The 25,617-nt window shown below is 41.8% G+C and overlaps 1 protein-coding gene across 1 annotated transcript in view; it reads left to right on the forward strand.

Annotated features, from left to right (window-relative positions):
• SH2B3 (SH2B adaptor protein 3) overlaps nucleotides 1–25,617 on the forward strand; it is a 257,173-nt gene that overhangs the window by 74,452 nt on the left and 157,104 nt on the right. The window contains exon 3 of the mRNA XM_082259691.1: nucleotides 3,542–4,354. Coding sequence (XP_082115817.1) covers nucleotides 3,566–4,354 — 789 coding nt within the window. The 5' untranslated portion in view covers nucleotides 3,542–3,565. The remainder of the gene's footprint in view (nucleotides 1–3,541; nucleotides 4,355–25,617) is intronic.

Below are 25,617 nucleotides of genomic sequence, written 5' to 3' on the forward strand. Positions count from 1 at the left end.
CTCTTGTTAGCAGTGCTTTTTTGCGCATTTGTCAGCACATTCATGCATGCACATAAACATGCCTCTTGTTTGATGCATTTGGGGTGCCAAAAACAATGAATGGCTCTGCATGCGTAACATGTTTGTTGAACATTTCCTGATACACAGTTATACACAAATTCTCCTGAAACAAATCCTCTTACATAAGTTATACCTGTTTATCTGCAGCACTCTCCTCTACAGCCTTAAAAAACACACATTTCAAAGGCTTTTCTCGGTTCCAGAAGGCAAGGGGGGTGGGGAACAATTGTATTGTTCCTGCCAATGTCCTACACGCTTTCCTTACTTTGTGTGTAGGTAGCTGTGAAATATTAAATATTGGAGCTAACGCATCCATTATATTTAAGAGGGAAAAGGTTGTATGGGCAAAGTAAGACAACCATTGGGGTAGTTTTAAAGTAGTTTAAACCCTTACATATACCTAGTGAAGTGACTAGCCTCAGGTTAAATACAGAGATGTAACAAATCCTCCTGAATAAGTTGTACCTGTTTAGCTGTGGCATCTCTCCTCCACAGCCTTCTAAAACACTTAGATCAAAGGCTTTTACTCACTTCCAGAAGGCAGAAGGGCAGGGCTCTGATATCACACGCTGCACATCATAGAGTACAGAGCCTAGTGTCATCTGAGATCTGAATGGAGGGAATAGACACACCCCCCTCTTAAACAGTCTTGTAGGCAAACATACACAGCTCAGGCTATCAATCACCTTCTGTTTGCAGGGGTGTGAGGCTGTCTCCCGGGATTGCTTGGTGTCGAATTAGATTGTAAGTAGTGACTAATGCAGATAGCATAACAGGACAGATCATGGAGGAACCACATAGAGGGATATGTTTTGTTCATTTTTCATTTCAGAGGGTTACAACCACTTTAACCGAGAAGTATGGTCAAAGGTGTTTGGGCCATACCTCTATGGATCACAGGAGTGCAGTTTGTTCTGCACTCCTGTGCCCTGCTTCCAGCCTACAGCAGGCTAAAGCTGCTGTTGGCTGATGTCACTCAGCTGGTCCAGGCTGGGGAAAGATTCCCACATTACAGTCGAAATCTACTCAGATACCTGGATCAGCAGCCTGCTCAGTCTGTCAGTTGTGCCACTTAGTACCTGAGCCTGCTACTCCCTTCCCTCCTTAGCTCAGCACTCCAGTGAGGGAGGGAGGGAAGAGTAGAGAGCCGCTGACTGATAGTCACTGCTCTCTGCTCAGTGCTTAGGGGGTGAACTAAGCGATCAGCGGTGTTTGATCGCTCAGTTCTCACTGCAGAGCCGGCGGGGGACAGATGCAGCATCAGACCAATGCTGCATCCACCTAGGTGAGTAAAAGGTGTTTTTTTTTTTTTTTTTTTACAGACTCCATACTTCTCTTTTAAGTCTGCAAAAAATTAAAGCGTATCAATGGTCAAAATTTAAAGTTATATATTCCTTTCTACATATGTTTCCTTTACATGTTTCAATTTTAAGGCCTTCTTCTATTAATCTTAAAGATTGTAAAAGTACTTTGTTAAGATCCCAGTAAGGCCTCGGCGGTGCCATTCCAGGCTGAGATGTAGAGCCCCATTGGCACTCAGTATAGTAGGGACGCAAGTGCAAGAAAAACTCATCCAGTAAGCAGTTAACATTTTAGCTTGAAATGGCCACTCTCCATAGCCAATCCTAGTATGGCTGTATACGTGTGAAAACCTCAGTCAATGCCTATGATTAAGCCCTGGCGAGTGGGGCAAAACATGTCAGGGGGCATGGCCCGAGGAGCGGCATTGACTGAGGCTTTCACATGTATACATCCATACTAGGATCGACTATTGGCGAGTGGCGGTTTCAACGTTAATTTTAAAGATCACCACACATTTAATTTCCTTGAATAGTGCCAAGAATTCACTATGCCCTGTGAGTAGGCACTGCTGTGGTACACATTTCAAAAAGCCTGCCTTCTGATCTACAGAGGTGCTGATAGGAGGAGTTTAACCACTTATGCCCCAGAAGATTTTACCCCCTTCCTGACCAGCGCCTATTTTGCGATTCGGCACTGCGTGAATTTAACGGACAATTGCGCGGTCGTGCGATGCTGTACCTAAACGAATTTGATGTCTTTTTTTCCCACAAACAGAGCTTTCTTTTGGTGGTATTTGATCACCTGTGCGATTTTTACTTTTTGCGCTATAAACAAAAAAACAGCGTCAATTTTGCAAAAATAACAATATTTTTCAAATTTTTTTATGTGAAATTACCCCCCAAAAAAAAGTAAAAATCAAAATTTTTTAACATTTTGGGCCAATTTTTTTTTTTACCATATGTTTGGTGAAAAAAATCGCAAAAAGCGTATTTTGATTGGTTTGCGCAAAAGTTATTGCGTTTACTAACAAAGGGAAAGATTTTTGTCATTTTTGTTTGTTTTTTTTAACGTGTAATGGCGACGATCTGCGATTGTTTTTGCGGGGTTACCAGTGACATTTCTACAGTAATCAGTCCTATAAATATGCACTGTTACTGTAAAATTACACTGGCAGTGAAGGGGTTAACTTTTTTGAGAGGGAGGGGTTATGTGTGTCCCTAGGGGCGTGATTCTAACTGATTGGCTGTGGCTTGAGGTGTAGGAATAGTGATCAACGGTCCTACATAGTAGAACCGTATGATCACCATTTCTACACAGGGGAGAATGACAGGCAGCTTGTTTACATTAGCCGCCTGCCTTTCTTCCTCTCCACCCGACGATCGCGAGTCACCGGTGGACATTGGGTCCGCCGGTCACACGCGCGGGGGGGTCCGTGACCACGCGGAAGCGCGCCTCCGGCGGCGCGCGCTCGCTCCCTAGACCCTCACAGACTAGCGACGTAGCCCTACGTCGCTCTGCCTGTGAGGGGCTGACCGCCGATGTAAATAGTCGTGCGGCGGTCGGCAAGTGGTTAAGGAGCTTACAGGCAGCAAGGTACCATAGGATATGTAGTCCTTGGAAATGGAAAGTAAACAGCAGAGAAGCTGCAAAACATGCAGGGAATTTTGGAAGCTGTGGAACGAGATGGCTAGCAGACAGGCAAAACTCACAACATAAAAAGAGATTTTTCTAGTAATTGTCAAAAATAACTATTGTTTGTATGGTTATTAAAATGCTAATGTTAAAAAATGAAAGTGTATGCTGTATTCATAGATCTCCTTTAAGAATGAAACTGTGTAGGTATGGAAAGTCTTGTCAGCCTGCTATAGTTAGCTTGTTTTGTGTAGTTTTACTTTTATGTCACTGTGTTTTGAGATATGTTTTACATGTCGATTGAAATATAATCAACTTATTGAAAAATAAGTTGTCACTTTCATTATTATGGCCACAAAGTTGCTATGTGATGCAAAAATGACTATGATGATCCGAACAAGTGGTAGAAGGCTGCTCGATATTATGACTAGCAAGCGGTGTGACCTAGAGAAGAGTTCATTATAAAATAGCTTCCTCTTAGCAAGCATGACAACGAATGTGCAATGGAAAGCCCCTCATTTAGTGTTTCCTTTTTCTGCTTTCACAGCACACCACTGCTTCAGTTACTGCAATGAATGGGGACACTATTCAACCTGAAAGTTCCTCCATCCCTCAGGGCTGGAATGAGTTCTGTGAGCTTCACGCCATCTCCACAGCGAGGGAGTTGGCAAAGCAATATTGGTTGTTCGCAAATCAGAACCCACACCATGACATCCTTGCCGCAGAGAACTTCTCCCTGCAGTTCACGGATCTCTTCCAACAGTATTTCAGAAACGAGGTGAGGGAAGGCTGGGGCATGGACCAATACAGGATTTTTCCTTTCAGTAGAGTAAAAGATTATAGAGAGACAGGTAGCAGGACATCAGAGGAGCCTCCTAGTACGGTTGCAGCAAAAGTAGAGGTGGACTTAACACCTCACCATGAAAACACAGAACAGACAACTAGTGACACTTCTGTCCACAATGTGCCAAAAACTTGGAGTACAGAGGAGCTTGGAAACAACCTCACTCCTGCTCCTCCAAGACCATTCATTCGATTCTCCTTCAATCAAATTCGTAGAAGCCTTCGAAATATTTTCCGTAGGAGATCTGCAGATTCAAATCCTCCAGAAAACAGGGAAATAGACTCGGATACAACCGATTCACCTTCCTGGCATGGCTTACATAAGAGGATTTTTCCATGGACTTTAATCAGGGAGCCAGTGGTTGAAATCCGAATGGAAGGAAATTTGAACTACAGTATGGTAGATGAGGCAAGCATGGACAGTGGAACACTTTGGCAGAGGTGCAGATTAGTTTTACGGAAAGCAAGTCCTTCGGACAATGAAGAATATCTTATGGAGTTGTATGATCCACCCAAGGTAAGTGATCTGTACATTTTTATTTCTCCTTTATGTATTGTATGTATGTAACTATTTCCTACTGCAGTTTGGTTAAAATCCTTTTATGCTTTGAATGAAGTTCCACGCATTTGATTTCAAACATTACTTGTTTTTTTAAGATCTTGTATTGACCATTGAGGTGGAAGAGATGCTCGTTCATGGAATACATGTGTTAAAGCAGTGCTTTTACAAGCCAGATGCAGACCTGCAGGATAAATGCTGTACATAGACCTTAGTAATTGCATTCTATTCCATAGGCTCTGTTCAAGGCTAGAGCGTGCAAAATCTGAGGCAGCTCTGCCAAGAAACCAATCAGCTTCCAGGTTTTATTATCAAAGCTTATTTGAATAAGCTGAAGTTAGAAGCTGATTGGCTATCATGCACCACTGTACCAGATTTTGCACTCTTCAGTTTTAGTAAATTAGCCGCAATGTATTGTGCTGCAGAAGTCTTGCGTGTTTCATTTGGGTACTTGCAGTTGGCCATTTAAACAATTTAAAAAAGAGATTTTCAAAAGACATGCAGTAATGTGGTTTGCTGTGAACTAGTCCTGAATCATGCCAAAGGATGACAAAGTGCCAAAGCAAATCTAATTAGGAGAGTGAATAAACACTGAGTACCTGTATATTCCTATAACAAATGCAGCGTACTGTATATGTAGTATACATTTTATCTTGTTTTTTAAATAAAGTAAAAACATAGCGTACCTATACTGTTTCATGTATATTGGATGTAGGTGAACAGGAGATTTCCATCTCATGTTTTACTATGACCATGAAAGTGTACATCAAGCCAAAATGTTTTATTAGTTTAGGAGAGTCAGACCGCAGCTCTCTCACACAAAGCAGTGCCCAACTCTCCAGCAGTCACCAATCACAGCGCTGCAACATTTAGACCCCTTTCACACTGTCCATCCGTCGGACAAACTCCGTTTATCTCAGCGGGGGATCGATCCACCGATCCCCCGCTGAGCAGGAGGATGACAGCTGTGTCTCCGCGCTGTGTGCGGAGACACAGCTGTCAGTTCCCCATGCATCTCTATGGGGGAATCGGATGGAAACGGACCGTCGGTCCGTTCCCATCCGATCCGATCCACTGGACGGATGGAAAATAGGGTTTCCATCTGTCCAGATTTGACAGATCGGATCGGATGTCAGCTGACATGTCTCTGCTGACATCTGATGCCCCATAGAGATGCATGGGGGGACTGTTTAGATCCGCTAAAAAAACATACAGGCGGATCTGAACAGTCCGCCTGTGTGAAAGAGCCCATAATTGATTACAGCAGTGTTCCAAGAGGCCATGTCAGACCTTTTGAGAGCCAGAATACTGCTTTATGAGAAAGCTGCAGTCCGACTTTCCTATGTGCTGGCAGCACATGGGATTTTAAAGCGATATTAATATCTAAACCAAAAATTTATTCTATGAAAGCTTAGCAAGCATTAGATGTGGCGGCTGCATTATTTTTCTTTTCTTTGGCTTTTTCCTCTTTCACCTGGTAATCTGGCCATTCTCCTGAAGAGCCAGAATACTACTTTGTTAGAAGGAACTGCAGTCTGACTCTCCTATGTGCTGGCAGCACATGGTATTTGAAAGAGGTATTAAACCCAAAAAATGTATTATATTGAAGCTTACCAATCATTAGATGTGGTGGCTGCATCGGTTTCTTTTCTTTGGCTTTTTTCCTCTGTTTTCACCTGTTGATCTTCCCATTCTGGAGAGCTTGGGCATTTGAAAAATAAATGACTTGCTGGCTGGATGACCAAATGGAAAAAGAAGAAAGAAAGCCTAAAACAGAAAACTATTTCAGCCATCACATCTAAGAATTGGTAAGCTGCAATATAATAAATGTTTGATTTTGGGTTTAATACTGCAGCACTTAGCAATGAAAAAAAAAAAAGTAAAAGCACCCCATAGGCTGAATCTGGCCCTCCAGGCCATTTCATGTGGCCCTCACACCTCTCCTGCAGCTGCCTTCACCTTGTTTCAGCAGTCGGCAGCAAAGAGGAGGACAAAACTCCTCTTACTGATCCTGCGCCTCCCTGTGTAGCTGCAACACCCTGTTGTCTTCACCTTCCTTGGTCTCAGCATTAACCACTTTACCACCGGAGGATTTTGCTGTCTTACGACTGGGCCACTTTTTGCGATTCGGCACTGTGCAACTTTAACTGACAATTGCGCGGTCATGCAACGCCGTACCCAAACTTTTTGCGCTATAAACAAAAAAAGAGTGACAATTTTGAAAAAATAACAATATTTTTCAAATTTTTTTATATGAAATTCCCCCCCCAAAAAATGTAAAAATCTAAATTTTTTTATCATTTTTGGCCAATTTGTTTTCTGCTACATATTTTTGGTAAAAAAAATCGCAATAAGCGTATTTTGAATGGTTTGCGCAAAAGTTATTGCGTTTACTAACTAAGGGAAAGATTTCTGTCATTTTTGGTGTTTTTTTTTTAACGCGTAATGGCGGCGATCTGCGATTTTTATTTGCGGGATTGCGATATTGCGGCGGACAGATCGGACCCTTGACTGACATTTTTGACACTTTTGGGGGTACCAGTGACATTACTACAGTAATCAGTGCTATATATATGCACTGTTACTGTAAAATGACACTGGCAGGGAAGGGGTTAATTTTATTGGAGAGGGAGGGGTTAATGTATACTTGGTGCTTACTGACGTGTGTGGGGGGAGGTGACCGAGTGACACAGGGACAGATCGCTGGTTGAGCTATGCTGAACCCTGCAATCTGACCCTGCCTGTCACTTAGGAGATCCGCCCGCTCTGTTCACACAAGCGGGCGGATCTCCAGACTCGATTCCCCGACGATCAGGGAAGAGCTGAGGTGATCACCGCCGCTCCTCCCCTGGCCCGACTCCCGCTGTGACTGAATACAGCGGGAGCGAGTCTCCGGCGGCGCTCGCGCGCCGCCGAGAATGGGGAGTGTCTGGCGATGTAGGTCTACGTCGCCAGACGATAACGAACCACTTTGCCGCAGTAGAGCTCTAGTGAGCAGCGGTAAAGTGGTTAAGCTGACTCCAGCCCTCCTCCAGACCCTGCACTTTCTGCTTCCCAGCTCGCCACCCAGCTTCTTCCCATCAGCAGCACAAGGTAAGGGAGGTGCTGCACTGTGATGTAAGGGAGGGTGGTGGACTCCTGACTTCTGATGGTGGGATGGGGGCTCTGGACATCTAGTTTAACAGATACAGCTGGCCCTTTGAGAACATCTATAATGCTGATACGGCCCGTGATGAAATTGAGTTTGACACCCCTGGTTTACAGTATATGCAGCATGATTCATTTGGGCTTCGAAAGCATCTAGCATCTTTATTTTTGCCTAATTTGTCCTATGAATTTATTAAGGGCTGCAAGGACATTTTTCCTCTCCAAACTTTTGATACAAAAGTCCCACTGAGTTTTCTTCAGCTTATGGAACTTTTCTGTATATGTTTGTTCATGGTAATATTTCGTCTGTGTTGGCCAAGTTGTAGTTTAGTTTTGCTGGCCTTGTATTTTTTTTAAATAACTGCGCGTACCAGTTATGAAAACACACTTAACAAACACAGCGGTTTGTATGGAAATTCAGTGCCTGAGTGACTTTATGATGGTTTGCCCTAGTTTTGCATAGGCCTCTTACTTTTGCATTCTACAGGCAGTCAGGTAATTTTATTTATTTTGGCAAACAAAAAGGCTTGACAGTTGGGGCAGGTGATTTTCTTAGTAATCATTATTTCCTTGGTTTCAGAGTTCAGAGTAAGTTATGTCCTCTGTAAGGAATGGATGATAGAACCAAGTCAAATCTATATTCCACTGTGAAAGAAAAAAGCCAACACCTGTGTCATCCGTGAAAGCTAAAAGAAAACAGATGAGATAAACCGACTTTACGGCTGCATTCATACCTCAGCGTTTTTTTAAGCGTTTGGATGTGCGTTTTTGTACAGCGTTTTTAAAGTGTTTTTAAATTTTGGCTTTTTTTTTAATTAGCCAATAGAGAAAATAGCATCTGTTTAATCATTTGTTGCAATGTTTTTCAGCTTTTTCATCCAGTTTTATTTATTTATTAGTATTTATTCATTCATTTTTTCACTTTTTTTAAGGGGCTAAGGGTTATGGGTTAAAGGTTAGGTGTTAATTTATTAATTTATTATTATTGGTATTTATTTTGTTAGGTTAGGGGTTAGGATTAGGGTTTAATATTAGGTTTAGCATTTAGGTTTGGGGGTTTATATTAGTGTTAGGGGTTTATTATTAGGGTCAGGTGTTAGGGTTTTAAGATTAGGGTTAGGGGTTAATATTAGGGTATAATGTTAGGGATTGGAGTTATTTTATTTCTTTATTTTTATTTAATTGTTTTTATTATTATTTATTTAGTTGTTTATTCATATTTTTATTATTTTATGTAATTATTGCATTTGAGCAGAAAAACGCTTGACAAAACACACTAAAATGCCAATAAAACGCACGATACAAGCGTTTCCATGCATTTCTATGTAACAAAAAAAATGCACCAATCTGCCCGATTCAAGCTACAAAAGAAGCTCCAGGACTTTTTGGAGCTTCAGGCAAGTTGTAGTGAAGATGTGAACCATCTCCATAGAGATTTTTTTTCTTTTTCTCCTCCAGCGTTTTGGAACTTCAAGCTACACAAAGCTGAGGTGTGAATGGGGCCTTAATCAAAGGAATGCTTGTCTTTCAGATTGATGCGGTTGGAAGTTTGGGCATAAAACGATACCCTCTGTAGACATTTCTGCCAAAATTGTGACGAGCTTGGAAAGATATTGTTGTGTCGGGTTCCTTGCCTTGATAACCCTCTGTGGAGCCTGTATTTGTAGAGATATAAAACTGTACAAGCCAATGTCTGGAGTAGTGTAAAGGCCCGTACACATGGGCCAAATGTCGGGTGACAACGGGCGGTTAAAAAAAAAAAAAAAGCCGACATTCAACCCGTGTGTATATCGGTCTGTCCGACAGAAGCCGGCCGTGCATGTTGGAAAACCAGCATCGGACCGACTACCGATCAGCGCTCCCAGCCAATGGCAGAAAGCGCTGTTCTGGGTGTTCTGGCGGGGGGGGGGGGGGGCGCTGTCCCCGTGTCAGAACACAACAGCTCAGCAGGGGAGATCAATAAACTGCTAACCTTACATGGTTAGTACAGCGGCCCCGACCAGAGCTCACAGTTTTTTTGCAGGTTGAACGAAAAAAAAACTAATAGGCTTAAGAATGAGAAATAGTTACATATGAGGGGGAGTGACAATAAACATCTACTACATTAAGCATTAAAGGGAGATTGGTGTGCCTTGTGAGATACTGCCCTATTAAGCCTCATGCTTATTGGATGGTTAGCTCATGTGCATCAAATCCTGGTGTTTGGTGGGGTGCAGCATCCAGCCATGCCACCAGCAGCCTATCAGAATCTTTGACAGGCAGAAACATGTGGCAGACAGACGCAACTGGATGCGGTACCAATGGTACTTGTGTTTGGAGTCATATGCATTTGGGGACATATGCCTGTAACTCAAAATACCTGCGTTCTGGGCCTCTGTCCCTGAATGAATACAGTCCCAAATGTGAGTACTACTCGGTACAGCATCCAGCCACTGTGTATTTCAGCCTGTCGTTGATTTTGAGTGGCTGCTGGTAGTGGTGCTGGATGCTGCACCCGTGTGTCCCAGTTGAATTTAAACACCAGGGTTTGACACATATGGGCTAAATTCCCAGTGTGCATATAGACTTAGGATTTATCTGCTTTGTGAGAGGCTACCAAGTTACAGACTGTCCAGTGTGAGTGAGAAAGGATGCCATGTGTCAAGAGACTTTCCTCTTACAGAGATATTGGCCAGGGAGAGAGTTCCCTAATATAGGGCGAGAGGGTTGGATTTACCAAAGGAGAGTAAAATGCAGTTTTTTGTAGGCTGAGGCAGTAAATTGCACAATGTACAATAATGACTGGCAAAAGTTTGGGAATATGTATAAAGCTTTGTGTTTGCATCAAGATACAGGGTAATTTATGTGAAACTGTTCCACCTGATTTATTACACCTTGGTCAAGGTACATAAGCTAGGTCTGCGCTGTTCTTCGTTGTGCTTTTAGAGCAGTAGTCCCCAACCTTTCCGGGAACCAAGGACCCGCCTCGCCGCCTACAACCCCTCCACAGACCGGGGTGGGGGGTTTGGTGGTCGCATGGGTCATAGCTCAAATGTGCAGTGCTATATATAAAAAAGCAAAAATTAAAATGTGCAATGCATAATTAACATCACCTTTACTTGTCAATAGGTGAAAAACAAGATTAATAAAAATGAATAGATATACATGAAAATAGAAAGTGTCCATTAAAGTGTCCATGTGCACCAAGAATAAAAAAATCTTCCGCTCCTAGTGAAAATAATGTCCAAGCAAATGTCCAACTTCAACTCTGTGCACACAAGAGGTTCTTACCAGAATGATGTGACCATCAGATTATAAATGGCCAAATGTGCATGAAGAGTTAATGATTCAAGTCATTGTTACATCTGCCAACAATCACCATGGAGAAGTCCATTGCCTGGGGGGGATGGGGGGTTGGGGTGTGTGCAGCCTGTCAGCCAGTGCTCTATGACCCTGGTCTGGTTCTCCTCCATCTCCTTCTTCTTTATCTCCCGCTTCCTCTCCATAGGTAAGGTGACCACAGAGAGGGAAGGGATTAGTCTTGCTTGGAGAAGGGGAGCGGGCACCGTCTGGTGGTGGGAGGGTTGCAGTGCATGTTTTTCTAGCTCACTCTGACACTGCCCACCACCTGTCACGCGGCCTGGCTTCCAACATGTCACCGACCAGCACCGGTCTGCGGCCCGGGGGTTGGGGACCCTTGCTTTAGAGGATTTGGTGGAAATTGCTGACTTCTTTGATATTATCTGGTTCTGCCTTTATATTACTGGACTGGATTGGGGTTCCTACCTAATGTACATGCTATATATTGTCTGCTAACTTTATGTTGTTGGCTCCTATACCCCATAAAAGCATAAAACAACATTGGGAGGATTGTATTGATTGTATTTTGTGTTCTGCAGCATCATATAAAATGATAGTAAAAGATCGTTAGTGTGTTTTACCGTGACACATGTTGATATACAGCTCAGGGTACATTAGCGTGAGAGTCCCTGGGAAGAATGCTCCTTACATTTGTGGTCATTGGGATCAATTACCCCCTTACAGATATCTAAAAAGAACATCGGTGTTAGTGGTATCATATCAGAGAGGCATGAATTGACCATTGCTCAGGGAACCCCTGGCCGCCTCTGGAGGAACCCCTGGCCACCTCTGGAGGAACCCTAAGGTTCCATTGAATCCTGATACAGAAAGTCTGTCCAAAGTTTATTTAAAAAATCTAGTTCACTTGTGAACAAAAAAACTGAAATAATATAGAATGTTGACACAGTTACAGTGGGGATCGAAAGTTTGGGCACCCCAGGTATAAAATTTGTATTAATGTGCATAAAGAAGCCAAGGAGAGATGGAAAAATCTACAAAAGGCATCAAATTACAGATTAGACATTCTTATAATATGTCAACAAAAGTTAGATTTTATTTCCATCATTGACACTTTCAAAATTACAGAAAACAAAAAAATGGTGTCTGCAAAAGTTTGGGCACCCTGCAGAATTTATAGCATGCACTGCCCCCTTTGCAAGGCTGAGACCTGCCAGTGTCATGGATTGTTCTCAATCATCGTCTGGGAAGATCAGAAGATCAATCTCAAAGGTTTTAAATGCCCAGACTCATCTGACCTTGCCCCAACAATCAGCACCATGGGATCTTCTAAGCAGTTGTCTAGAAAACTGAAACTGAAAATAGTTGACGCTCACAAAGCTGGAGAAGGCTATAAGAAGATAGCAAAACGTTTTCAGATGTCAATATCCTCTGTTCGGAATGTAATTAAGAAATGGCAGTCATCAGGAACAGTGGAAGTTAAAGCAAGATCTGGAAGACCAAGAAAAATATCAGACAGAAAAGCTTGCAGGATTGTAAGAAAAACAATTCAAAACCCACGTTTGACGGCATGATCCCTCCAGAAAGATCTGGCAGACACTGGAGTTGTGGTACACTATTCCACTATAAAGAGATACTTGTACAAATAAGGTCTTCATGGAAGAGTCATCAGAAGAAAACCTCTTCTATGTCCTCACCACAAAAATCAGCGTTTGAACTTTGCAAATGAACATATAGACAAGCCTGATGCATTTTGGAAACAAGTTCTGTGCACCGATGAGGTTAAAATTGAACTTTTTGGCCGGAATGAGCAAAGGTACGTTTGGAGAAGAAGGGGCACAGAATTTAATGAAAAGAACCTCTGTCCAACTGTTAAGCATGGGGGTGGATCAATCATGCTTTAGGGTTGTATTGCAGCCAGTGGCACAGGGAACATCTCACGAGTAGAAGGAAAAATTGATTCAATAAAATTTCAGCAAATTTTGGATGGTAACTTGATGCCATCTGTGAAAAAGCTGAAGTTAAAGAGAGGATGGCTTCTACAAATGGATAATGATCCTAAACACACATCGAAATCCACAAGGGATTACAACAAGAGGCGTAAACTGAAGGTTTTACCATGGCCTTCACAATCTCCTGACCTCAACTATAATTGAAAATCTATGGATAGACCTTAAAAGAGCAGTGCGTGACAGACAGCCCAGAAATCTCAAAGAACTGGAAGACTTTTGTAAGGAAGAATGGGCAAAGATACCTCAAAAAAGAATTGAAAGACTCTTGGCTGGCTACAAAAAGCCTTTACAAGCTGTGATACTTGCCAAAGGGGGCAGTACAACATATTAACTCTGCAGGGTGCCCAAACTTTTGCAGTCGCCATTTTTTTTGCTTTCTGTTATTGTAAAAGTGTAAATGGAAATAAAATCTAAATTTTGTTGACATATTATAAGAATGTCTAATCTGTAATTTGATGTGATTTGGAGATTTTTCCATCTTTCCTTGGATTCTTTATGCACATTAATACATATTTTTACCTGGGGTGCCCAAACTTTCAATCCCCAGTGTATATAATAAATGTTTGTTTTGCTCTGTATCTTTACTTAAAATATTTAATACCTATCTTTGATTCAGCAGAAACAGAATAGATGTATACAGAATAGTGTTTTTCGAAGAGAATATAATGCCAGACTAGAGGCTTGTAGCCTTACTACACAATAGTACTTGTTTCTGTGCAGGAAATGTAGGTTCTTGTAGCCCAGCATATGTAATACAGCTGCTTTATTCTACAGATCACATACAGTACGCATTTACCAAGATTGCCCATATCTGGACTGTGGAGCCTTAAAATTGCATAATTCATCCTATGGTTTTTTTTTTTGTGACGTCTGTGAGAAGAGAACTCTTTTGTAGATCCAGCTGTAGATGTGAACATCTGAATATATGGAGACATGGTTCCTATTAGTTGTGTTTGTGGGAAAAATGTTTTTGTATATGAACACAATCTAAATAGCATAAAAACCACTTGCTGTGTCCAAAATGTGTCAAACCACCTAAACTGTGCTCCATTTGATAACAGTAAAGATTGTTTATCAGTAAAAACAGTACACAGATGGCATGCGTAAGAACTGGACTATATGTTTATGCCTAGTTAATTTACAGAGGGAAGAGGAGAATATTCTATAATGTGTGTGTATATGTATATATATATCTAAATATATAAAATTGTAGCAACAAGATATTTGCAGCTTTAGTTATCTGCAATTATTGACATGTGTTTCATTACTTAAAGGGGTTGTAAAGTCAGAAGGTTTTTTATCCTAATGCATTCTATGCATTAAGATAAAAAAAAAACCTTCTGTGTGCAGCAGTCTCCTCTGCCCCACTAATACTTACCTGAGCCCTGTCTCGATCCATCAATGTTGCACAAGAGACTCGGCTGCCCGGGACTCTTCCTCCTCATGTGCTGGGATAGCAGCGTGGCACCATTGGCTCCCGCTGCTGTCACTCAAAGTCAGTGAATCAATGAGGAGAGAGAGGGAGCGGGGCTGAACCGCGGCTTCATGTCTGAATGGACACACAGAGCAGCGGCTTGGGTGCCCCCATAGCAAACATCTTTGGGGTGCTTGGCAGGAGGGTGGGGCCAAGAGCGCCGGCAAGGGACCCGGCAAGAGAAGCCCCCCCCCCGCCAGAACACTCAGATCAGCCTCCACTGCACAGAGCAGGTAAGTATGACATGTTTTTTTAAGACTTTAGTATTACTTTAAGCATTTCCCGCAAACCGACGTACCTGTACATCGGCTTGATAAAGTGGTTGTACCGGGGTGATGGCCGTGTCCCGTCCCACTGGAAGACCCGAGCAACCAGCCAACACATCCGCCGGTTGGTTAGAGTCCTGAACGAAGCCGGGTCTCTGATTATGTAACCTGGAACACGATTTTGGCCTTTTGAATACATTGAAGTGCAGTGGAGTGGTCTGGTGTCTTTTAGACCCCAGATCCCTCCATAAAGAGTACCTGTCACTGGATGTTTACATTCCTTGTGACAGCAATAAAAGTGATCAGATTTTTTTATTTTTTTTTAAAAACAGTAATAAAAAGTTAAAAATAGGAAAAAATAAATAAAAATATTTAAAGGGCCCCCTGTTCCCGTGAGCGCGCGCACCAAAGAAAACTCATACGTAAGTCACGCCTGCTAATGTAAACCGTGTTCAAAATACATGTGAGGTATCGCCGCGATGGTCAGAGCGAGAGCAATACTTTTAACAAAAGACTACCTCTGTAACCCTAAATTGTCAACCGTTAACAATTTTTGAAGCATCGCCTAAGGAGATTTTTAAGAACTGGAGTTTGTCGCCATTCCACAAGTGTGCGCAATTTCAAACGTAACATGTTGGGTATCTATTTTTTCAGCGTGACATAATCTTTCACAATATAAAAAAAATTGGGATAACTTTACTGTTTTTTTTTTTTTTTTAATTCAATGAAGTGTATTTTTTCCAGAAAAATTGTGTTTGAAAGACTGTTGTGCAAATACCGCATCACAAAAAATATTGCAACGACCGCCATTTTATTCTTCAGAGTCTTTGCTAAAATATATATATTATATAGGGGTTCTAAGTAACTTTCTAGCAAAAAATACTGATTTTAACTTGTAAACAACGCGTCAAAAATAGGCTTGGTCTTTCAAGCGGTTGTATCCTCACGAAAAACAAAAAAACAAAAAACAAACCCTGCAGGACAAAGACATAATGAGCTAGTATGCATCGCATACTAGCTCATTATGAAATATTTACCTTAAGAAGCCCCGACACGGTGACCCGATCACCGCTGAGGGAGCTGTCATGTTCCCTCTGCGTTTCTTCCTGGTTCAGCGGCTCCAGCGCTGTGAGTGGCCGGAGCCGCGTTGACGTTACTCCCGCGCATGCGCGCGGGAATTACTTTCCAGCAAGGATCCGGCAAAGAGCTCTGAAGGTCCACCGGACCTTTAGAGTGCATGTGCTGCTAGTTTCAGCGGCTGCTTGCAGGACGAATATCTCCTAAACCGTGCAGGTTTAGGAGATATTAGTTATACCTACAGGTAAGCCTTATTATAGGCCTTATTATAGGCTTACCTGTAGGTAAAAGGTAAAAAGCAACAATACTTCCACTTTAAGTAGTTAAAAGAAAATTCCAGGCATGCAATATTTTTACATAGTTACATTAATTCAGCTTGGACCCGTGTAACTTGGATATACTATATCTGGCGATCCCCTTGAAAGGTGTAAATCACTGAATTAGACACCGCTACTCCAGTGATCTTCACGCTGAGTGGCTGGTTTGATTCATTGTGAATACAGAAGGTCAACCCTCCCAGCACAAGCACCATTCAACAAATGCTTTGCAATTTCTCAGTGAATGCAGCGCATTCTCTTATTGGATGAGATGGAAAGTGTGACGTCACCTCCCCACCCCTCCACTTCCTCTAATTAATGCTTTGCATTCATTCAGAATATACAAAGCATTTTCTGAATGGCTCCTGCTGTGTTCAGAATGCATCAGGCCGGCTGCTCAGCACAGGATTAATAAGCTAGTGGAGATCACTGAATTAGCAGTGTCTGCTACATTGATTCCCTGCTTCCAGGGGCATCAGCCAGGTACGGTATTTACATACCCTTAGTTACATGTAAAAATATATCATACCTTAAATTCATCTTTAAAGCTGAACTTTATCCAAAAGGGGAAGTGCTGCTCTTGTTTTTTGGAGGGAGTGGGTACTGCTCTCACTTCCCCTCAGATGACCTAAGCCAGTGGTCTCCAAGCTAGGGCTGGGAACTGGATGTGGCCCGCTGCCCTTAGCTTGCTTTTATCCAGTCCTTGGGGCATTTTTCCCCTGTACTATTAGCAACAGTGGGCATAGTTCCTGCCATTGACACAGACAATAGGGCACTATTCCTCCAACTGACTCCAACAATGGGGCACTATTTCTCCCACTGACACCAATGATGGGACACTATTCCTCCAACTGACTCCAACAATGGGGCACTATTCCTCCCACTGACTCCAACAATGGGGCACTATTCCTCCCACTGACTCCAACAATGGGGCACTATTCCTCCCACTGACTCCAACAATGGGGCACTATTCCTCCCACTGACTCCAACAATGGGGCACTATTCCTCCAACTGACTCCAACAATGGGGCACTATTCCTCCCACTGACTCCAACAATGGGGCACTATTCCTCCCACTGACTCCAACAATGGGGCACTATTCCTCCCACTGACTCCAACAATGGGGCACTATTCCTCCAACTGACTCCAACAATGGGGCACTATTTCTCCCACTGACACCAATGATGGGACACTATTCCTCCCACTGACACCAACAATGGGGCACTATTTCTCCCACTGACACCAATGATGGGGCACTATTCCTCCAACTGACACCAATGATGGGACACTATTCCTCCAACTGACACCAACAATGGGGCACTATTTCTCCCACTGACACCAATAATGGGGCACTATTTCTCCCACTGACACCAATAATGGGGCACTATTCCTTCCACTGACACCAATGATGGGACACTATTCCTCCCACTGACACCAATGATGGGACACCATTCCTCCAACTGACACCAACAATGGGGCACTATTTCTCCCACTGACACCAATAATGGGGCACTATTCCTTCCACTGACACCAATGATGGGACACTATTGATCTTTTATTGAAAAGAATCAAGCAACAAATTTTAATGATGGGACACTATTCCTTCCACTGACACCAATAATGGGGCACTATTCCTCCCACTGACACCAATGATGGGGCACTATTCCTCTCACTGACACCAATAATGGGGCACTATTCCTCCCACTGACACCAATAATGGGACACTATTCCTCACACTGACACCAATGATGGGGCACCATACCTCCCACTGACACCAATGATGGGGCACTATTCCTCCCACTGTCATCAATGTGGGGACACGATTCCTCCCACTGTCATCAATGTGGGGACACTATTCCTCCCAATGACACCAATGATGGGGCACCATTCCTCCCACTGTCATCAATGTGGGGACACTATTCCTCCCAATGACATCAATGATGGGGCACGATTCCTCCCCTTTAATCAAGAAAGGACATTGTTTACTTCCAGTGACACAGGCATTTTCTGTTCCATCTGTCTACAGCCCCCCCCCCCCCCCCCCAAGTCTGAAGGACAGTAAATAGGCTCTTTAGAAGGTTTGGAGACCCCTGGCCTAGGCAGTCAAAGTGGAAGCTCACCCCCCCCCCCCCCAAGTGCAACCTTCTGGGACATGTCACAGGTCCCAGGAGGCTGTGGGACCATTCACAGGGTGCAGTATGACTTGTACATGCACGGTGGGAAGCCAGCTGTGAAGCTGCAAGGAGCTTTCTACAGATAACATGCGAGCACCAGGGACCAAATCAAATTTTTATCTAGTTATGTAATCCTAAAAAAAAAAAAAAAGAAATAGGCCTTTTAAATAATGCCAATGTCAATAGTTTAGCCTGTCTTTATAACATCTACATCTGATGGAGAGAAAGAGGTTGTAATGTGAGGTTTGCATAGTGCTGTCACTCTGACAAAGGGAAGGTGCTGACAAGAGTAGTTGTCCACTGTTCATGCTGGAGCAGGCTGGTGACCAAGCTGTTATGTTTAGCAGCAGTGGAGGAAAGAGATGTCCCCAGCCTAGCTATGGGGTGTGGAAGGGGTGTCTGCATTTCAAGATAGGCTGAGCAGAATTATACATTTTATTACAAGTAAGCCAGCTCGTATATATATATATATATATATATATATGTATATTTTGTATTTAGCTGCTTGCGTTGAGTTTAGCATTAATAGCATCAAACCCGCAAGTGCCCATGTTCCTTAAAGATCAGAGATTACAGAGGAAGTCACAACATCCTCTCCCATTTTCTACAGAAATGTGCACAATTCAGAAATATTATGACTTAGAAATTCCCTGACCACTTCTGCATAGCTAAGTTTTACTTCCCTGGTAGAGCATCTAAATTATTTAGACATTAACCCTTAGGCTGGGTTCACATCTGAATTGGATGTGAATTTTCGTGCATTTTTTTATTTTATTGGAAATCACAAATCTCATGTTAAGGTTGCCCATAGGACTTTAGCAGGAGTTTCACCATACAAAAATAAGTCAACAAATTCTAAAAAAGTATAAACTTTTATTGAGATACATAATAAAAGATCCTAAAAAAAAAAATTCATAGAGTACATAAAAAAAGAGCACGTAATTGTGACATGTAGACATGAAAGAGCAATTGGTTGGAATCCAGTGTTAATTTTGGCAGCAAATTTCAATTTAGTTTTAGTCTTAGTCTTAGGACTAAAATGGCATTTTAGTTTTAGTCCCATTTTAGTCTTCTGCAAGTGTTTTAGTCGTATTTAGTCGACTAAAACTCCAGTACATTTTAGTCGACTAAAACTCCAGTACATTTTAGTCGACTAAAACTCCAGTACATTTTAGTCGACTAAAACTCCAGTACATTTTAGTCGACTAAAACTCCAGTACATTTTAGTCGACTAAAACTCCAGTACATTTTAGTCGACTAAAACTCCAGTACATTTTAGTCGACTAAAACTCCAGTACATTTTAGTTGACTAAAACTCATTTTAGTCATCTATAATCGAATGGGTGTAGTTCAATTGTAATTTGTAATGCATTATTTAAGCATTTCTCTACAATTTCCAAACTTATATACTACTGCTGGTCCTAGAGTGAAATATCGAATATGTTATTATTTATGGTATTAAGCTTTGAGCATGCACCAGTGTTAATTTTGGCAGCAAATTTCGATTTAATTTTAGTTATAGTCTTTTGACTAAAATGCCATTTAATTTTTAGTCGTATTTTAGTCTTAAGACTAAAATGCCATTTTAGTTTTAGTCGTATTTTAGTCATCTGAATTGTTTTAGTTTTAGTCGTATTTTAGTCGACTAAAATTGTGTTAATTTAGTCGACGAAAATGTTTTAGTCGGTTTTAGTCGATGAAATTAACACTGTTGGAGTCCTAACACTCAATGCATTTCGGGAAGCCACGTTCACCTCATCAGGAGATAGACATGTTATATAGGCAATCCACCAAATAGGTAAAAATGTACAAATATGTATTATTGTTCTCTGGCAACAACAGTAAGGGACAGCAGAACACTCCAAAGGAGGCGTCTTGTCCGGGAGCTATGAGCAGGGAATACAGCGTGGATAGCCAACCAGGACATCAAATATACTGGGTATGACTATTTACCACCTTAGTGTGCTACAAACAGGATCAATAGCATCCACAGTGGTAGCCACTGTCATCACGGACAGAAGAGGAGTATTGGGAATCACAGTGTAAAAAATTCACAAAAAAATCGGAAATGCCTCATTATATGGCCACATAGCACAATGCAATGCGCAGATGTTAGCGACCATCATCAAAATCAATGTATTTTCTTAACTTTTACAGTATATATATATAGTGTCGCGCAAAAATAAAAATCTGTACCAATGTGAATATAGTGTGAGTGTATTTTTGTACGCCCTACTATTGAACTATTATAGATGATGTGTTTATACTCCCAATTGTTAAAACATAAATATTATAGTGCATACCATATTAAAACATTAATTGGTGATATGATCAATTAAAAAGGATTGAAAAGTGCTGAGTGCTAAAACAATAATCAATCATATATCAATCTTCAATATATTGTGATACTAACAAAACTGTGCTGAATAATTAATCTCCTGCAATGTGACAATCAATAATAAAACGTCAATTGGTGATATAATCAATTAAAAAGGATTGAACAGTGCTGAGTGCTAAAACAATAATCAATCAATATATCAATCTTCAATATATTGTGATACTAACAAAACTGTGCTGAATAATTAATCTCCTGCAATGTGACAATCAATAATAAAACGTCAATTGATGATATAATCAATTAAAAAGGATTGAACAGTGCTGAGTGCTAAAACAATCATCAATCAATATATCAATCTTCAATAAATTGTTATACTAAAAAAATTGTGCTGAATAATTAATCTCCTGCAATGTGACAATCCATAATAAATAGGTGCAAATTTTAAATTGCTAGAAACAATCCATAAAGTGATGGATAAAAAATAAGTCTGTGATATTAATAAGTGCCAAGTGATTATGAAATGTCCTCTATATGTGCTCGGCCAACCTATTTTGTGGCAGTGTTCCCGACCAAAGTGCGTGAGCAATATGTCACAGATTCTTATCACACCGTGCACCCCCTTGTGATTGGGCGCTCACCTCATAAAAAGAACAATAAGACCCAAACGCAGACAGTGGCTCCTCCTGGAGGTCAGCTTTTGTTACTTCCGATCAGACCCTGTTGCTCAATGTAATCACCTTCCGCTATATGCTGCTGGTTCTCCAAGCAGGTAGTGAGCGTACCATGCAAGAAAATAGCTCGAGATAGTGCTTATATCTTTCACAACTTTTATTGCAAATGAAAAAAATAGGCTGTATCCCTCACATGTTATGGTGCATATATGCACCTATAGATCGCCATTCATAGTGTGCTCAATAACATCCAGATACCGTCCTGGTGTAATGGGAGCCGCCTCGGCTTTGTAAATCTCCTGCTGGTCTGCCTGACAGTCTCACCGCTGACCGGCGTAGCGTTCCGTCCATCCTTGCCCCTCCCCTACTCGTGACGACACAAGGGACCACGTGTCTTCCTCAGGGGGATTTGATTTTGTATGTATTTTCTTGACACATGCATTTTTAGTCAAACTGCACAAAAAATGCAGAGGTGTGAACCAGGCCTTAGCTGTAAAAGTTAATTGCATCTTTGTACCACTTTTACAAAGTCAATGGTATGGTAACATTATCATATAGTAAATATATCTACCTGGCAAAAACTGTACATTTTCTGCCTTCATTCTCACATTGGGCACAATCTGGCTGCTAAAGATTAAAAAGAAAATTAAAAAAAGAGAAGCAAGAGTCACTAATAAGCAGTATACTGTAACTGGTCGTTTTCTTTCCAATGATGCCATACTAAAACATTTTAATTGTGGATATTTTTCTGATATTGTATGCTGCCTCATGTGCAAATATCACGAGGTATAAAAATTTACAGCTGCTATATTTTTATTCTCCATCTTCTCTGCCTTCGGAAAAAAATGTTTTGGGGGTTGTAAGTAATTTTCAGGCCTAAAGTGTTTGTTTTAATGTGTGCAAAAAAATGGAAAAAAAAAAAAAAAAAAAGCTCTGGTAGCGAAAGAATTAAATGTAATGGGTGTCCTCATTAGGGAGGAATTTGTGGTATGAGAAAGGCCAATTATGTGAAAATGTGAGATTTGTACATCAGCTGTCTCTATCTCTGGATCTACTGATCATTTTGATATGTGGTAGTTACTGATGGTAAATCTCTGTTTGCATTTTTCTCATCATGTGCTTAGTTTCATTTCCCAGGTTGGTGACCGGTTTAAAGTCATTGTAAAGTCTCATTTTATTTTCCTATAGAAATAACAAACATTTTATACTTACCTGCTCTGTTGTAGTGGTTTTGCACAGAGCAGCCCGGATCCTCCTCTTCTCGGGTCCCTCTTCGCTGCTCATGGCCCCTGCCCCCTGTTCAGTGCCCCTGCAGCAAGCAGCTTGTTATGGGGGCACCCAAGCCGAGTCACAGCTCCCTGTGTCAATTCAGACACAGAGCTGTGACCCGGCCCCGCCCCCGCTTTCTCTCCTGATTGGCTAGCTCAGTGTTTCTCAACCTTTTTTGAGTCAAGGCACCCTTTAAAATTATGGACAATCTCGAGGCACCCTTTAAAATTATGGACAATCTCGAGGCACCCTTTAAAATTATGGACAATCTCAAGGCACCCTTTAAAATTATGGATAATCTCAAGGCACCCTTTAAAATTATGGACAATCTCAAGGCACCCTTTAAAATTAGGGACAATCTCAAGGCACCCTTTAAAATTATGGACAATCTCTAGGCACCCTTTAAAATTATGGACAATCTCAAGGCACCCTTTAAAATGATGGACAATCTCTAGGCACCCTTTAAAATTATGGACAATCTCAAGGCACCCCATTCTAAAATGTAAAAAACTTTTCTAATAGTTTCATATATTGCAGCAACATCTACACATGTAGAACACCTAACATTATTTTTTTTTCCAAAGCAAATACACTTTTGCACACTGGTACAGACTAGTATTCCAATGTTTCTCTTCTCCCTCAATTTCTCTCCATCTAGTCAGCTAATGTGACCCCAGTGCTGAGGGAGAGAGGCAGAGGAGGGTCAAACAAGGATGCCATGGAGACAACAGATATCCTCCCTATCAAATTGATGACATCATTGGTTGTTAGGATACCAGTGTCTAGAACATTGTAATGGTTCATAATGAAAACCTATTGCTTGGTGTAACTAAAAGGCAGGCTTCATCCACCTGCTGGCTTGTATACAAGTTCTGATCAATTTTTAGGCACCCCTGAAGAAGTCTCAAGGCACCCCTGAAGAAGACTCAAGGCACCCCAGGGTGCCTGGGCACCCTGGTTGAAAAAGCCAATGGTGACGCTGCTGTGTCTCAGCCAATCAGGAGGGAGAATCTCAGATGGCTGAGACACTCGTAGACATCCCTGGACAGAGAGGGACCTCAGGTGTATTAGAGGGACTGAGGGGGCTGCTGTACACAGAAGGTCGTTTTATCTTAATGCATAGAATTTATTAAGATAAAAAACCTTCTGATTTTACAACTCTTTTAAGGTCCCACAAACCTAAATGCCTCACGCACACTGCAGCTGGTAAACACCCGTTTTCCAGGCACTTGACTTTTTTTTTTCTGCCCCTAAACACCCCTTTATGTTATGATACAAATATTAATGTAGTGCAACTAAAACAGTGTCTCCTAATGATGAAGCAAAAAAAGTCCATAAATATGTATATGTGGCCAACCACCAGTGAATTCCAGATACCCCAGCCTTCTCTTCAAAGGATCACCCATGTGTCACATGCATAACATCCAGCGAACCATATGCGCTCACCTCCTGTATTGGACCGTAATCAATAATCAAGGTCAAACACACTTTTGCCCCTCTAGGGCTATACTCTAATGGGCCATACACACTATAAGATTTTCTGAAGACTTTTTCCTTTAGATTTACCAAAACCATATAATAGGAGGTCAAACCTAAACACTTTCAATTTGTATGCAATCTGCAGGCCCTTGTACTACATAGAAAAGGTAAATCTGAAGGAAATCTAACCACAAAAGTTGGATAGTGTGTATCCAGCTTAACTGTCTCCCAGTAACAATCACAGGAGCCAACACATGGACTGGAGCTTCTTTTGGACTCCTCCTCTCCGTGTGACATGTACTCACGTAAAAGGAATAAAACCAATAGTGCTCTGCATACGTTTTTAAAACCATTTAATATATTTTTGTGTTTTATGTACATTTCTAGGTTTATGTCAGATAGTTTATGGTGCGCTGATTGTCTTGCACTTACCCCTCGATGTAAGCTTATGTATCCATGCACTCATAGGCTTTTAGGCTCGGTTTCCACTAGTGCGGCTACTTCTAGCACGACTTCGTAGCGAAAGTAAACTGCGGCTTCAGTGAAACTTTTCCCTCATATATAGAGGGAAGTCGCACTGAAGACGGCTCAAAAGTAGTGCACGATCTACTTTTGAAGTTGCCGCAACTGAAGCCGCGGCATTGGAAACGGGCCCCATTGAAAACAATGGGTTTTGACTTGCTGTGCGACTTGACATGTGTCAAGTCGCACCGCAAGTCGCACTAGTGGAAACCGAGCCTTAGAGGAGTTTAGAGGCAGAAATCTGAACGCACCAAAATCGTGTTCAGGAGAGGAACAATTGGGCAGAAAGGACCTCATGTGTAAATGCGTCTGAACATGCCTAAACGCTAGACACGTTTAGCAATGAGCATTTTTATATTTCAGTGGCCAGAATAAATGATTACTCTGGCGAAATAAATGAATAAACGCCCAAACTCTTGATGCACCTGAAGACATCTAAATGCGTTTGAAAAAAAAAGCAAATTTAGGCGCAGGTTTAACGCTGCCTTTCTCCGGTCAGGAGAAAAGTGTTCAGAAGATACTCGTGTGCATGAGGCATAAGGTTTCCTGTAAACGTTTATACCGGCCTGGTCAAGAAGTTTCTTTTTATCATCAGGCTGCCTGATCCACAACAAATTCAGCCAACTATGGTCTTTTAACTGTTCCAGATTTGGAAGGACGTTTCATTGTCTGAAATCAAGTATCTCTGTCCATCTTTTCTCCTCAGTTGTCCCTCTTTGTAGTCATATCTACAAATAAAATGTACTATTTAATTACTGAGCATATTATACTAGACCATGAAAAGTGTGCAAGCGGGGCGCTCCAAGTAGACGTCTATCGACGAAACCGGTAGGGCGGAGTCTTCGACGTCATTACGTCATTTCCGGAGCCAGAGCCGTGGAACGCGGAAGCTTCCCGGCGTACACCACCACTGATCGAGGACAGCCTGATTCTTCCCTGTGAGTTACTATACGTTTCTTCTATACACATTTGCGATATGGTACCAGGGGGTTCCCCTCTCTGTATTTTTCTTTGAGGACCACACTTCAGAAAATCAGAGGGAGTGAAGGAGCCCCTAGACGATATCCACTATAGAAAAGACTCACCAGGTTGTATATAGGGTGCGACACCTAGCGGCCACGCAGGTATCTGCAAACCAGATTTCTTCTTTTTTACCCGCAAATTGCTTGCATTGAATGG

The sequence above is a fragment of the Pelophylax lessonae genome, assembly GCF_965119305.1.
Source record: "Pelophylax lessonae genome assembly, chromosome: 1".
NCBI lineage: Eukaryota > Metazoa > Chordata > Amphibia > Anura > Ranidae > Pelophylax > Pelophylax lessonae.